This window comes from Halteromyces radiatus (assembly GCF_025201355.1).
Source record: "Halteromyces radiatus strain CBS 162.75 chromosome Unknown BX664scaffold_4, whole genome shotgun sequence".
NCBI classification, from domain to species: Eukaryota; Fungi; Mucoromycota; class Mucoromycetes; order Mucorales; family Cunninghamellaceae; genus Halteromyces; species Halteromyces radiatus.
This window is the reverse complement of record NW_026251690.1, coordinates 3,216,942-3,230,787: the sequence shown is the minus strand read 5'-3', so window position 1 is coordinate 3,230,787 and position 13,846 is coordinate 3,216,942. Positions and strand designations below refer to the sequence as shown.

The following is a 13,846-nucleotide window of genomic DNA, read 5'->3' as shown; positions in this document are numbered from 1 at the left end:
TTTTCTTTTTTATTAATTTTAATCAATAAATAGATTAAGAATAAAGATACTAATATAAACTATCGATCTTGGTTGGATTGATTGTGGAATAACATTTTAACCAAAAAGCTGCAGGTTGGGATGGTCAGTTCGTTTGCTTTTTTTTTTTGTATGGATCAGGGTATGTTCTCAAATAGTATCCTTCAGAGATAAAATATCTTTATTGTATCCAGCAAACGGGCAAAATGATCAACAGCGATGACTAATCCATATTCCAATTGACAGTATAAGAGCTTCAGGAGTATGCGTAGAAGATTTGTAACAATTCTCGTTTGCAGTAAGATGGCCAAATTTTGGAATACCTGTTGAAAGTCCAATATAAATTCGTACCCTAGAAGTTCTAATGTTGAATAACTATCATCATCATTATCGTATGTTCAGGAGTCACTTGACAGTCATATTACTAAGAAAAGATGAGGTTATTTTTTTAAAAAAAAAATGACGTTAGTAATACTGACACAATATAGTTTGCTTGTTTGACAAGGTCTAATTTTTTCATTCAAATTATTGCATTATATACCTCTATCTGCCCGCAGTACTAATAGTATTCTTTTAATCAACAGATTGAATTAATACACCTATCATCGACTTGTTCCAAGTCCAATTTTTGCAGGTAGTTTCTTCGTTTGCCAAGGTAAGGTTCTATCAGAAGATGGCCTATGCATGATCATGGTTTCTTTGGATATTGGTGTAACAGTTCAACTTGGGATAAGTCACTAAGAAATGCATAAAAAAACAAGTCGTATAAAAAAAAACACGTACTTTGCATTGCTTCCATAAGCACCTGCCTGTCATCAAATTGCTATTGCTTAATCCAATATATATTATCGACGTTTGATCATAAGAGATGCTAATAATCATATGTAAAATCATATTAAGTGAATTGAAAATGACACTTAATATTTAAATGAGGATGGAAGCTATCATTGTTGAATTGATCATGGTAGTAACAGTTGTAACAAATCGGTGTCAAAGTAAGCAGGAAACTTGAAAGAAAATCACAACGCACCTTGATATCAGAGATAAGTCAGTTCAAAAACACATCTTTGAATACAATAAAACGAGGAAGTCAAAGAGGATGCAATGATGGGAGTTGCTTTCTGTTTTAACTTGAATGGCTGAAATAGAAGAGGACACGAAAATCATAGTAAGTTAACGTCTAATTTTTCTCTTGGTGATATTAGCTGCAGTTTTTACCTTGTTTTTGTAGCATAATGAAAAACATTTTGTTTCATCGATATATACTTTATTCATAACCTGAGGATGGAACAGAATAAAGTAGTGAACAGAGAATAAAGGAACGTTTTTTAAAAAAAAAAAAAAAAAAAAAACTCAAAAGTTGGCGGAATTGGAAATTGTCTGCTGGCAAGAAAACTCGATGGTTGTGGATTTCTTGTCCTTTTTTTTCTCTTTTTCCCTTTGTTGCTATTTTTATACGTGGATACAATGGTTGTAAGTTCAAGATGAAAACAAAATAATACAACTATTCTAATCTCTCTTCTTTTTTTTAGTTAGTTCTTGTTATAGGTGACTTGCATATTCCTCACCGAGCACATGATTTACCTTTCAAATTCAAAAAGTTATTAGTAAGTCATCATGTTAAAAAAAAAAAAAAAGACCAAGAAAGAGTAATTGACATTGTTTTTGTTTTTGTAGGTACCTGGCAAAATCCAACAAATTATTTGTACCGGTAATATCTGTGATAAAGAAACTTTGGACTATTTGAAAACCATTGCTGGCGATGTTACTCTTGTCAAAGGTGATTATGACGAGGTAATAAAATAATATTACAAAGAATAAAATATTGATATAAAATGATTTGATTAGAATACAAATCTTCCTCAAGCCAAGCTATTGACAATTGGAGGTATCCGTGTAGGTGTCTTACACGGACATCAAGTGATACCCTGGGGTGATGTTGAATCATTGGATATTACAGCTCGACAAATGGAAGCCGACTTACTGTTAAGTGGACATACTCATCGATTTGAAGCATATGAATATAATGGACGATATTATATCAATCCTGGAAGTGCTACTGGTGCTTACTCTTCATCTCCTGATAATGCGTAAGTAATAATAATAAAAAAAGTTACTTTTCAAAACAAACGTAATCATTTTCATTTTATTCCTTTTTTTTTTTTTTTTTTTTTTTTTGGTAGCGAACCTATCCCTTCTTTTGTCTTGATGGATATTCAAGGTAACTCGGTAGTGACCTATGTTTACAAGCTTATCGATGATGAAGTCAAAGTAGAAAAACTGGAATACAAAAAGAATGTTGATCCCAACAAAGTATTGTAGTTATCACTTCCATTTAGTTTCTCTCATATCCTATTTCCCTATACACCCCTCCTATATATATAGTTGATTATCTGTATTCGTAACCCAATTCAAATCAATAAAATATATTTATATATAGTTAATAATATACAATGACTTTTATATAAGAACTAAGGGGTAAAATGTACACTTGATGATAACTATACTAAAAGATGATCAGTAAAACATGTATCTATCCATTTATTGTACTTTGAATTTGTTGGGAATATGATCATCGTCATTGTCGTTCTCTTCCCAGGAGGCTGCGGGAGAATGATGATCGACCAATAATTCAGGAGAAGGATGGGATAATCGCCATTGTTTTTCAATCAAGATTTCTTCTTCTGTCCAGTCAGGAAGATGATAAACCATATATTCTTGAAGAGATATCAAACCGTCATGATTAGTGTCTAGATCTTGAAATGCACGGTGAACAATGGTGTTGACATGTATGGCATCCGACGACACATCTCTTTCTAGTCCATAGAGAGAACGCAGTTCCCGGTCAGTCCAGTAACCATCACCATCGAGATCATGTAGTTTGAAAAAAGTCACTTCGTCTGATATTTCGACATGATGTGTATCGTCCATATGCCTATATATATATTCATCATTTTTTTATTGATTAATGTCAAAGAAGCCGGTGCAGTTTGTTTCCTTTTTGATTACTTTTTTTCAAAACTGGTAAAACATTCAGTAACAGAAAAAAGTGACAGAAGAATGACAAGAGAGAGAAGGAAGAGTTTCATAATAAAGGAAGGGAAGGTCTATGCTACAATGAATCAAATAATTAAAAAAATAAAAATAAAGAAGAGGAAAACTAAACAAATTACATACAAATATATACTAAGCGGTATTTCAATAGGATCACCAAGGTAGAAAAGTCTTCATCCACCTATCGCATATCGGCATACAACTTTCTGATCTTTGGATCTACCCATTTTCTTTTCTTTCGTCCACCTTTTTTGCCTCTTCCCCGTCGAATGGATTTCCGAGCAAATCTATAAAAAAAAAAGAGTCAATTGAGATTTCTTTTGAGTCAGCATGGGATGAAATGGTATACCTAGTTGTTAATAAAGCATCGATATCATCATCACAAAGAATACAACCTGTGAGAGGTTCACGATTTTGATTTTCTCGAAATTCAGCCTTGAGTATCACAGTACCACATTCGCACATTTCATTCATCAATAAAACATCTAGTAAAAGATAAAGGTGAGTAGATTATTCATTTTATATTTTATGACTTACTTTTGATAGTATCCACAAAGGAAGAAACGATATTGCATTCATTACAACTTAATTTCCATCGAGGTGCTGAAGTGGCATCTAATACTAAACTCCCAGGACAAGGATCTTCAGGTCGTTCAGATTCAGGACAAGAACAGACAGCATTCTTGACCATAGAGTGAGTGCATGTAGGATGAGGACAATGATTACATGCCATGTGCTTCTTGACATTTTCAAAAGGAGGGTGATTGTAACAGTAAGGGCAAAGAGGATAACCGGTACCTTTAGATCCTGTCGAATACAAAACCAATTCAAAATCATCTAATGGCTAATAAATATATAAAACAACAAACCGGTCAATACAATTTTTTTTTTGCCATTATTTAGGTACATACACAAGTCAATTCCCTATAAAGTTTGATTGTACCGTTGAGAGGTAAGGAATATGTTTCATCACATGTTGAACAATGCAATCGGTTTGGTTTGAGAGAGATGTACTTCATATAACGTTTACATTTCCCGCATTTCGATAAGGGTCGTCCAGTGGCAGCCAAAGGTGAAAATGTTGCTTCAAATAATTCATCCATAGACGAGATCTATAGAAATATTAATAGATTTAAGTTGAATGATTTGCAATTCTCATTTCTTTTTTTTTTTTTTTTACCACTTACATGCTTTACGAAGTAGGCAAATTTAAGTTCAAAGAGTCGCAAAAAGTAATCGAGCACCTCTTTGTGTCCAGCTTTTCCTGACGCAATCAAACTAAGTTGTTGTTCCATATCAGATCGCATTCTTGGGAGTGATAAATCTGTATCAATTTTCTCTAATAAACAATATAAAGCACATGTGAGTTTAATTCACAAAGAATCAAAAAAAAAAAAGAAAAAAAAAAAAAGAAAGCTTACGATATCTATATATATAAAAAAAAAAACAGAATCAGTATATCATTATCAATCATTGTATTTTTTTTTTTTTTGGACATTACCCATGAATTAAAACAATACCAAGATTGGTAGGTATCATCTTTCGACCAGAACCACTGACTTGGACATAGTTTCTTTGACAGATATTGTTGATATGAGTTGATATAGAAGCGTCTACAAAAGATGAATATTAGAAATAAAAACAAATATAAATAAACTACTGACATACCGGTTCCAATGCCATTTTGTTCCTATAATAATAATAATAATAAAAAAAAGAGTATTTATTAATATTCATAATTCCATTATTATCTACAAATTCGACATACCATTAATCCAATCAATTCTGATTCTGTCAAATAGTCAGGTGGACTCGTCTTGCCTTCATTCATTTGTACAGATTTGACAGTTACTACTTGACCTTGCTTGAACTCTGGTATATATTCATCAGTTTTGTTAACCCTATAAAGCAATATATAAATAAAATACATCATCATATGTAAATAATATTGAGTATTTACCAGTGCATCACAGATGTAAATCCAGGAGAAGTAACTTGGGAACCTATCATGAAAAAGATAATTTTTAATTTTCTTTTGTTTAGTTTATTTCCTGATATATTCTTACCTTTGCATTCAAACTTTTCTTCACCAATGGCGAGAACAACATGAGTGGATGTATATTTCAAATTTTGACTAATGGATCCAATAAAATTTCTAGCAATAAAGTCATACAGTCTCCAAGTATCACCAAAAAGTTCACTTTCATCTGCTACCCGCATAGGTGTACTATATAAAGTATGGTAAATGAAATAAAAATAAAAATAAAAATAAAAAAAAAGTTAATATTTATTCCCTATTCAAGTCATATTCTTTTCTTACATTGGAGGATGGTCACCTACATCGGTACCGCCACTTGGTCGATCAAATCCATTTTTCAATAAATCTTGACAATAATCACCCCTAAAAGTATATATATATTTATAACAATTAAACTTAATATCATTGAGATCATCCTTTTTTTTTTTTTTTTTTTTTTTTTTACCACTGTGGATGCTTTGCTTGTTCCCGTAATACTTCATGAAGATCAAAGTTCGGTGGATATTGACTTGTTTCTGTACGAGGATAAGAGATATAACCTTGCATATAGAGACGTTCAGCAATACTCATCTAAAAAAAAAAGAGGACGTTAATATGTTATATATCTGTCTCTTTTGGTTTTTTTAAAATGATTTACACATTCACTAGGCCCAATACCAAGATTTGATGATCCATGTTTGAGCATTTCAACCTATACATATATATATATATATATATAAAAAGAAGAAGAAGAAGAAATGATTATCATCAAAGAAATTGAATTTCCTTTTTTTGATTGCTCAAGGTTTCACTTACAGTATTCAAGGCATGAGGTCTGGCTTTTGATTTTTTCGTAACAGATACTTGAAGAACCTTTGCTCCTAATTTTTGAGCTTCTTCCACATTGGTCATAAATACGCTGGTCACTTGCTTGTCAAAAAGTCGTTCACGCATCCATGTCAATTTGACAGGTAGATCCGCTTGAATGATAGTAGGAGTAATTGTCCAAAAAGGTTCAGGTTGGAAGCTTTGAATTCGATCATGACGTTCCACACAAAAGGCCAAAGTGGGACTTTGACATGGACCATAAGATATCACTGTTGAATCTAAATCACCATATTTTCCTTGAAAAAATCGAGTTTGGAATCGAGTAAAAGCAACGCCCACTTTTAAATCAAATTCTTGTCGAGCATCCACCGCTACAAAAAAAAAAAAAAAAAAAAAAAAAAAAAGTCAACAAATGCCGATATTTTACTTAAGTTTTTTATTTACCTTTCGCTTCGTTTTCATTGGGTTTCACTAGATGATTCATGGCTCGTCGAACGTCTTGTTGAGTAATTGCTAAGTATAATAAATGGAAAAAAAAGTTAGTATTTTCTTTTTTTTATTATCGCTATCCTTTATTTGATTACCTGAAAACCTTGCACGCAAAACATGAGACATTTTTGATACCTTCATAGAGGGTAAACAGTTGCCAATAACTTCAAAACAAATATTTTCACCTTCAGAATCACAATCCAACCACAAGATCAAATAGTCGATGTGCTTGGCTTCGTTCCGTAAATGTTGAGTTATTCGCATCTTGGGATTAGCTTCCACCTTTTTGATTTGAGCCGTAAATAGTTTCTGAGGATCGATCTCCCATGAATTGTATTCTTGTGTAAAGTCCGTATTGTAAACATGACCTGTTACTGAGGTGAATTTGTATTTTGCTGGTTGTGATTCATAGACACCTTCCCATTCATGCACTGGTGTAGTCCCTTTTCGTGTTTTGAACTAATAAAAGAAAAAAGAAATAATCAGTCAAGAGATAATGTCTAACGTTTTGCTTTTTCTCTTTCTTACGTGACCTCCTGGTGCTAACAATCGACTAAGAGCATCGGCAAGTGAGGGTTTTTCCGCTACCTATATAAAATACAAACAATCAAACATTAATATTCATAATCTATCAAGTATTTATTCAAGGATTTACCATGAGGACACTAATTTGAGTCATGATCGCGGATTGATGTGAGAGAATGGAGAGTGAAAGAAGAAGAAGAAGAAAAAAAAAAAATTCAATGGATCTCTTACTTGACTTTGACACTGAGATTCAATTTCAGCATTTTTTTTTTTTTTTTTTTTTTTTAACTGTTGTCTCCATGGCACATGCTTTGAGGATACCATGACCAGGCCATCATCAACCGGAAGAAATCACCACTGTAAAAATTTTCAAAGGTAGAAATCATCAAAATAGTTTAATTATAAAAATCATCATTGAGTCATCGAATATTACACGAGCCATAGCCATGTAAAAATCATCATCATACTTTATAAATCATGATCTGAATTGTCAATACAGGAATTATTATAATAATATTATCACTATAAGAATCATCACTTTAGATTTACCATATAAAATGATCATTGTCAATGCGTTCCTTACCTACCTGTACCAAACAATGGAACTTTCGAAATGTTTGTGTAACTTAACGTATAAATAACTGGAAAACCCTCCAATCTTCTTGAGAGCGATTTATCTTGTTTCCAAGGAAGTCATCCATATGGTCACCTTGGTTACAAGGTAATCTATTTCCTCTTTGGATGCAAATTGGCCGAGAACCTCTTCGAACATGAAAAAGGAGTCTTTTTTTTTTTTTTTTTTTTTTTTTTTTTTTAGTTAAAAAAAAAGAAGAACTGATCATCCGATTGATATTTAACGAATTCACACCTTACGTATTAAAGAAGAATAGAAAAAAGCATCCTAATTAGGGAATGCGAACAATACTAATACAGAATAAAGGACTGATCGGGAGGGAAGAAGTGTTAATAATGGAAGAAGTTGTCATGCTTTGAAATATGTGGCGTCCCTGGTAATACCTGGAACATATGATCTACCTCTTTACCCAAATGTTTTAGTGGGAATATGGTATATTATTACCTAAATTCGTCTTGTCCTTCAGTCAGTAGAGTACAGAAATGCGGTTGTTGTATTGCCCAATCCTTTTTTTTTTTCCCATCACTTACATACACAGTCATTTTTTTTTTTTCAAAAAAAAAAAGAAACCATCTACGAATGATCTGATTTCACTAAAGGTAATTTTTATTATCCAGTCTTTTTAAGACGGTTCGGCTATGTTGACCACCATGATGAATTAAAAAAAGGAAATCATGATCTACGCTCTTTCATCTTGCCATATCAAATATAGAATACCTCTTTTAATAATGCATTTAGACAAATGAAATTTTCAAAACGATGATATGAATCAAACGCGTCATTGATACTTTTTATTTCTTTTCTTTTCCAACCATCATCATCATCCACAGATAGATCATCAATGAACAAAAGCAAAAAAAAAAAAAAAAAAAAAAAAAGGTGTACAACTCTAAAACATTCATTGGATTTTTGTACTGTTGTAGTGTAACGATACATTGATGGCACAAGTTGACAACATATGTAATCATACGAAAAAAAAAAAATATAAAAGCTAACAAACTATCGATTTTTTTTTTCTCTCTTTATTCCAAATCTAAACTCCCTAATCATGAAATTTTTGTATTTTACTTTGATCCTTGCTGCTCTCTTTATGTTGATGTCTCAAGTTGAAGCTTCTTGCAAGGCCACTGCTTGTAAATGTTACGGTGTTCCCAATGGCTTGTTCTGTGGAGATGGTAAAGAAAAAAAAAAGTTATTGATCCATAATACGACATGATGATTTATCAATGTATATATATCTAGGTAATTACAACTGTATCCAAGGTCATGTTTACCAATGTGGTGACAATGGTCAAGCCTCTTGCGACTATGGTATTAGAAATTCTTGTGTCCAATGCAACCAATTGCAATGTTAGTTCTTGATATGATTATCTTATTGAAGATTCACTTTTTGAAAATATTGTTTTCATTCAAATCAATCCAAATCAAATAAATCGATAAAATCCTTTTTTTTTTTTTGTTGCGAAACCAATGACTTTTTTTTTTTTTTACTTTCTTTATTTTTACCAGCAAAAAAAAAGAAGGCTAAAAGTAAATGTGTTTCTAAATGATTAAAATATTATAAATAACAAGGTAAAATGAACAATACTAAAGAGTAGGGAAGTAAAACTAAAACAAATAAAACTAAAAGATACAAGGGAAAAAAAAAACAGAAAGAGAAAGATAAACTAGGAACATCCACATGCAAACTTGCCCATGTAATAACATAAAACCATAGCTACAAATACAACTGCTAATTGTTGTCCGTTGAAGGTCAAATCGTCTGATATGATCACAATATTGTTGTTCTAAAAAAAATATAAAAGACACGATGATTAATCCTCCATCCCTCTTTTCATTCATCTTTTTTTTTTTTGGTAGCTTACGTGATATTGTTGCTGAGGGACTAAAATGTAACCTTCAGGGACTTGTACACCTTTGATAGGAGTGTGGATAACTTGTTCATGTTCTTGATTCGATTCCGCTACAAATTTTTGGTGATTTACAATAATTGGTGGAGATATAGTTGAAGTGTCATGATCATGATGGGGCTTTACTGTAGATTGAGTTGTGTTTGGTGATGATGGTGATTGGATATCGGATTCCGTTTGATCACCTTCTAATCCTGTCAGATCATGAAGTCCTTTTTCCTTTTGAGTTATATCCGTACTGATATCGTTAACATTTGGCACATCTATTATTTCCAAGTCATCATAAAAACGGAGAAAGAGAGAGAGAAAGAAAAAAAAAAATCAACATCACAGAAATTATCTCTTTATTTGTCTTTCTTACCTTTCATAATAAATACCAATGAGCCATTACATGTCACCTTGCCAGTATGAGAAGCAGCCAAAGAAACAGATACTTGTTTGCCATCCATTTCAGCCATAGTTGTGAAGATCTTGATATGATGTTCAGATACGTCAACGCGAGTACCAGAAGAAGGAGACACTGACACCTCAAAACCAAGAGGATACATTGATGAAGAATGGATTCGAATATCGGTACACCAATTCTTTTCCGGGTTAGATTTTCGAGCACGATAAGAGCTGGAAGGCTCATGCTTGACCACATACGTCATACTATAAATAGGTTTCTTCTTGTTCATCTTTCGGGAAACCACTGCATCATCATCACTACCACTATATCCATTGATAGGATAATTATCTTCCATCATCAATAATTCTTCATGAAGGACCTTGCCAGCAACACGTCGAATATAAGGAGGGCATCCATTGGTTGATAGGAATTGATTAAGGCCCTGTATAGAATGAGGACTAAACATACCACTCGAATCCCATATCAAACTTGTCTTGACACATCGATTTCCTTGAGCATCTTTGATAGGAACAAAGATCCATCCATACAGTTGAAACCGTAGACTTCCAGATACCACCTGTGTATCCTCTACGCTAGTGCTTGCTGTATATATAGTTCCCAGAGTTGTATCCGTATCAATAGTAGATGTCACTGTATAACTTCCTCCATTTTTCATAGTCCATCGTACCAGGTAATCCTTTTGACTGAATCTTTCCAAAACATCGCCGTGTTCAAATTGCTCATCCCCTTTTTTAATAATAGTAACAATATTAATAATAATAAAAACAAAGATGTTAACATGACATTTATTTTCCGTCAGCTTTATTATTATTATTATTATTGTTTGCTTACATGTCTTTCGTGCTCCTATACAATGAGTAACAGAGCAAAGTTGTTCAGGAGTCCAGCCACCATAAATCATTCCATCAGCTCGAAGATATTGTGCATTCGAATAATATTGAATTCCATCCTTTTCTTGTGTAAATGTCCAACCACTAGGTGATGTTGATAATTGTTTGATCATATTCAATGACTCTGACTTTTTAGCTGCATGTCTGTGAGCTGGGTATAATCTTTGTAGTGGTAGTTGGGTTATTGGAGATATTGAAGTAGAGGATGGTTGCAATGGCGCCAGAGATCCTTGCGTTGAAGGTACTATTGTTGATGTTGGAATAGGAGAAGACATATCATTATGATGTTGATATACTGGGTGCAACTGTAGTTGTTGTTGTTGTTGTTGTTGTTGTTGTTGTTGTTGTTGTATTGCTGCCGCTGATGATGATGTTGATGGTGATAATCCTGCTGGTGCCATTGTTGGAAATGAGTTTGTGTTACTTGTTTCAGACTGACCATCCGCTGTTGTATCTGCTCCAGGGTATGTAGTGTCTTGTTCAGCAAAGGTAATTCGTTTTTTTCCAGAAAAGATGGATCCATTAGAACCAATTAAAATAGATCGATTGGATGGAGTTGGTGATGGACTACCACTAAAAATAAAAACTCTATCAATAAATTACGCAAAAAAAAAAAAAAAAAAAAAAAAAAAAAAAAAAAACTTATATTTACCTGTTCCGCTGAGATTGATTTATAGATGGATCGAGTAATTGACCAAGAAGTGAAGGTCGTCGACTATGTCCTTGAGTAAGAGGAGTGAGAGATGGTTTGGCTTGTAATCTAGTTCTTCCAGATTTCTTTTGTAGATAATCGTTGATGAGAGCAATAACTAAAGGACGACGTGCTAGTGACTTTTTGGCAAATCCAGGGACCCATCCTTTCATATTTTCTTGAATAACAAAAGTAACTCTAGTAGCTGGAGTGCTCCCACGAATTGGTTCCAAGATCCAACCTTGTAACTGATAAACTGGTTATAATCACGGTGTAACCATACAATACTTTTTTTTTTTTTTTTTTTTTTACTTACTTTGATCTGTGCTCTTGTTCTTCCTTGAATACGTGGTAATCTTGGTGTTTCCACACTAGTTGCCGCAAAAATAATTGATCCATTAGGAGTACATTCGATTCGTTCCACAAGAGCAAAATCTCGAGGCCTAAAAGAGAGAAATAAAATCAAAAGTAAATAAATAATATAAACAAAAAAAAAATCGTGTGATGATCATCCAATTACTTTGAAGTCGCTGTAGGTTTGGTCACTTCGTAGGTCAAAGAAGTCGTGTCATTCAAGTTTTCCACCAAGTTTCCATCTTCATATCTATATAATATATATATATATATATATATATATTAAAGTTTTTAGCACCTGTTTCATAAATAAATATAATCATCACTTACTGCTCATCCCATAGTTTTCGCATACCGATGACATAAAAGATAGATTGAGGGGAAAAACCATGTATGATCGCCTCTCCTTTAAAAATGGGAGTTTTATCAGCCTTGTGAAGTCCATTCATCATATGAACAACTACACCACTTTTATGTTTGAGAGCTTTCTTCCAACCGTCTTCCAGTACAATATGTTTAAGAGTTGATAATGCATTCTCTGCTTGGTGAATATGATAAGTACCTGAACTAAGTAGAGGGTCAACATAAGTAGCAGTAGTAGAAGGTGTTAAAGAGACAGCAGAAGTTGTTAAACTCTTTGCCCATCGTTGAGGTACAGGATCGTCTTCGTCATCACTAAATATAGTATTGTATTGTTGTTGTTGTTGTATTCGATTGTGTTGTTGACGTTGTTGAAGCATTGTTAAAGGTGAGCCATATTGATAACGAGAAGATAAAGAATCATCCCAATCCATATCATGAACTGGTAGATTCTGTTTATGGCGCATAGCGTGACGTGATAAGGGGTAAGTGTGGAAAGGTCAGTGTGTAATCGTGGTAAAAAAAAAAAAAAAAAAAAAAGAATAAATAAGAAAGTAAAAAGAAAGAAAGAAAAGAAAAAAGGAAAGAAAGAAAAATGGTATTTGTAGAAGAAAAAAAAAAAAAAAAAAAAAAAAAAAAAAAAAAAAAAAAAAAAAAAAAAAAAAAAAAAAAAAAAAAACTCCTTTTTCTTAAAACCTGAAAGGGGCAAAGTGGCAAGCTGTTGAGTTACAAATTGAGCAGGTTGACATGAGATCTATTGTCTTTTTGTACTACTACTTATCTTTTTAAAGCATCGACCAACAATCAAGATCACCATGATTTTAAAACATGGCATAACACACATAGTTAAATTAATATTTATTGTATTTGCTTTAAAAAAAAATCATTTCCCATATTATCTATTTTTTTTTCTCTTCTTCTTTTTCTTCCCCTCCTCTTTTTCATACGAAATTGGGTGTACCTGAAAAAATTCTTCTATTATGATCTTACCCTTGATGTTGGAGTCACTCAAAAAAAAAAAAAAAAAAAAAGTGAGAGAATTCTTTCAATCTCCTTTTACTTGGTTATTTTCTTTTTTCCCATTTATCATCCAGAAACATTTTACTATAAATCCCTTGAGTGGCACCCTAATTTAACACTATCTTTCTTATTTGGAGGGAGTTCCCATTTTTTTTTTTTTTCGTTATGATAATCAGTATTTATATAAGATGCATGAGTTTGGACCAGTTTAATGTCTGACTCTTAAAAAAAAAGAACAATCCTTCCTTTCATAGCAATCATCATCCTATAACTACCATCATCAAATATCATCACATCATCAACTACTATTATCATACCGTCATCTTTATAAAATAGAATATCATCGTTTTATATAACATCATGCCTTCATCATCATAGGATCATAATAGTGATATAAATAAACCAACTCTTTGACTAAATTAAAGAAAACAGTGAGTGGTTAGATCAACTATTAATGAAAGGGAGAAGGGTCTTTGCACAACCCTGCACAGTTGAATGCCGATGTTTCCTTAGTTTGCATATGGGGAGTTAGTTAATAGTTTCGTTGTGTTTCAGTAACCCAACTATAAAAAGAGATAAATATAAAAAGATCTTCTTGAGAGAGAGTAAAAGGACCATTTGTATTTGTTCAGTCATTATGGCATAAC

At 32.7% G+C, this 13,846-nt stretch overlaps 5 protein-coding genes across 5 annotated transcripts; 2 read left to right on the top strand and 3 right to left on the bottom strand.

Annotated features, from left to right (window-relative positions):
• The first annotated feature begins 1,467 nt into the window (after nt 1-1,467).
• BX664DRAFT_334234 (vacuolar protein sorting-associated protein 29-like protein) lies at nt 1,468-2,462 on the top strand. The gene is made up of 5 exons (XM_051545671.1): nt 1,468-1,491; nt 1,551-1,625; nt 1,696-1,812; nt 1,867-2,108; nt 2,202-2,462. Exons 1-5 carry the CDS (start codon nt 1,486-1,488, stop codon nt 2,338-2,340), a joined length of 579 nt encoding a protein of 192 aa, XP_051400766.1. The 5' UTR covers nt 1,468-1,485; the 3' UTR covers nt 2,341-2,462.
• Nucleotides 2,463-2,475: 13 nt separating this feature from the next.
• BX664DRAFT_334230 (uncharacterized protein) lies at nt 2,476-3,085 on the bottom strand. The gene has a single exon (XM_051545670.1). The coding sequence runs from the start codon at nt 2,947-2,949 to the stop codon at nt 2,560-2,562; it is 390 nt and encodes a 129-aa protein (XP_051400765.1). The 5' UTR covers nt 2,950-3,085; the 3' UTR covers nt 2,476-2,559.
• Nucleotides 3,071-7,216, bottom strand: BX664DRAFT_334226 (DNA topoisomerase). Its single transcript, XM_051545669.1, has 19 exons — nt 7,062-7,216; nt 6,935-6,994; nt 6,502-6,865; nt 6,362-6,430; nt 5,906-6,288; nt 5,748-5,801; nt 5,556-5,680; nt 5,393-5,473; nt 5,139-5,299; nt 5,033-5,075; nt 4,841-4,973; nt 4,741-4,762; nt 4,574-4,685; nt 4,494-4,498; nt 4,260-4,411; nt 3,984-4,184; nt 3,610-3,916; nt 3,422-3,557; nt 3,071-3,327 (listed from the first exon to the last, which is right to left on the bottom strand). Exons 1-19 carry the CDS (start codon nt 7,083-7,085, stop codon nt 3,246-3,248), a joined length of 2,514 nt encoding a protein of 837 aa, XP_051400764.1. The 5' UTR covers nt 7,086-7,216; the 3' UTR covers nt 3,071-3,245.
• Nucleotides 7,217-8,597: 1,381 nt separating this feature from the next.
• BX664DRAFT_334225 (uncharacterized protein) lies at nt 8,598-9,032 on the top strand. Its single transcript, XM_051545668.1, has 2 exons — nt 8,598-8,740; nt 8,808-9,032. Exons 1-2 carry the CDS (start codon nt 8,614-8,616, stop codon nt 8,918-8,920), a joined length of 240 nt encoding a protein of 79 aa, XP_051400763.1. The 5' UTR covers nt 8,598-8,613; the 3' UTR covers nt 8,921-9,032.
• Nucleotides 9,004-12,712, bottom strand: BX664DRAFT_334223 (uncharacterized protein). Its single transcript, XM_051545667.1, has 8 exons — nt 12,150-12,712; nt 11,986-12,069; nt 11,782-11,908; nt 11,427-11,713; nt 10,716-11,347; nt 9,837-10,610; nt 9,431-9,738; nt 9,004-9,352 (listed from the first exon to the last, which is right to left on the bottom strand). Exons 1-8 carry the CDS (start codon nt 12,644-12,646, stop codon nt 9,233-9,235), a joined length of 2,829 nt encoding a protein of 942 aa, XP_051400762.1. The 5' UTR covers nt 12,647-12,712; the 3' UTR covers nt 9,004-9,232.
• Between the last annotated feature and the right edge of the window lie 1,134 nt (nt 12,713-13,846).

What these genes read in the sequence shown, in the direction of transcription:
- BX664DRAFT_334234 (XM_051545671.1), top strand. An exon ending in TCAAAGGTGATTATGACGAG is followed by an intron (nt 1,813 to 1,866) that starts GTAATAAAATAA and finishes TGATTTGATTAG; the next exon opens with AATACAAATCTTCCTCAAGC. An exon ending in TCTTCATCTCCTGATAATGC is followed by an intron (nt 2,109 to 2,201) that starts GTAAGTAATAAT and finishes TTTTTTTGGTAG; the next exon opens with CGAACCTATCCCTTCTTTTG.
- BX664DRAFT_334230 (XM_051545670.1), bottom strand. Translation starts at nt 2,949, where the DNA reads ATGGACGATACACATCATGTCGAAATATCAGACGAAGTGACTTTTTTC.
- BX664DRAFT_334226 (XM_051545669.1), bottom strand. Translation starts at nt 7,085, where the DNA reads ATGACTCAAATTAGTGTCCTCATG. An exon ending in TGTTAGCACCAGGAGGTCAC is followed by an intron (nt 6,866 to 6,934) that starts GTAAGAAAGAGA and finishes TTCTTTTATTAG; the next exon opens with TTCAAAACACGAAAAGGGAC. An exon ending in TTTGCGTGCAAGGTTTTCAG is followed by an intron (nt 6,431 to 6,501) that starts GTAATCAAATAA and finishes TATTATACTTAG; the next exon opens with CAATTACTCAACAAGACGTT.
- BX664DRAFT_334225 (XM_051545668.1), top strand. Translation starts at nt 8,614, where the DNA reads ATGAAATTTTTGTATTTTACTTTGATCCTTGCTGCTCTCTTTATGTTG. An exon ending in TGGCTTGTTCTGTGGAGATG is followed by an intron (nt 8,741 to 8,807) that starts GTAAAGAAAAAA and finishes ATATATATCTAG; the next exon opens with GTAATTACAACTGTATCCAA.
- BX664DRAFT_334223 (XM_051545667.1), bottom strand. Translation starts at nt 12,646, where the DNA reads ATGCGCCATAAACAGAATCTACCAGTTCATGATATGGATTGGGATGAT. An exon ending in AAACCTACAGCGACTTCAAA is followed by an intron (nt 11,909 to 11,985) that starts GTAATTGGATGA and finishes TCTCTCTTTTAG; the next exon opens with GCCTCGAGATTTTGCTCTTG. An exon ending in TCCCTCAGCAACAATATCAC is followed by an intron (nt 9,353 to 9,430) that starts GTAAGCTACCAA and finishes TATTTTTTTTAG; the next exon opens with AACAACAATATTGTGATCAT.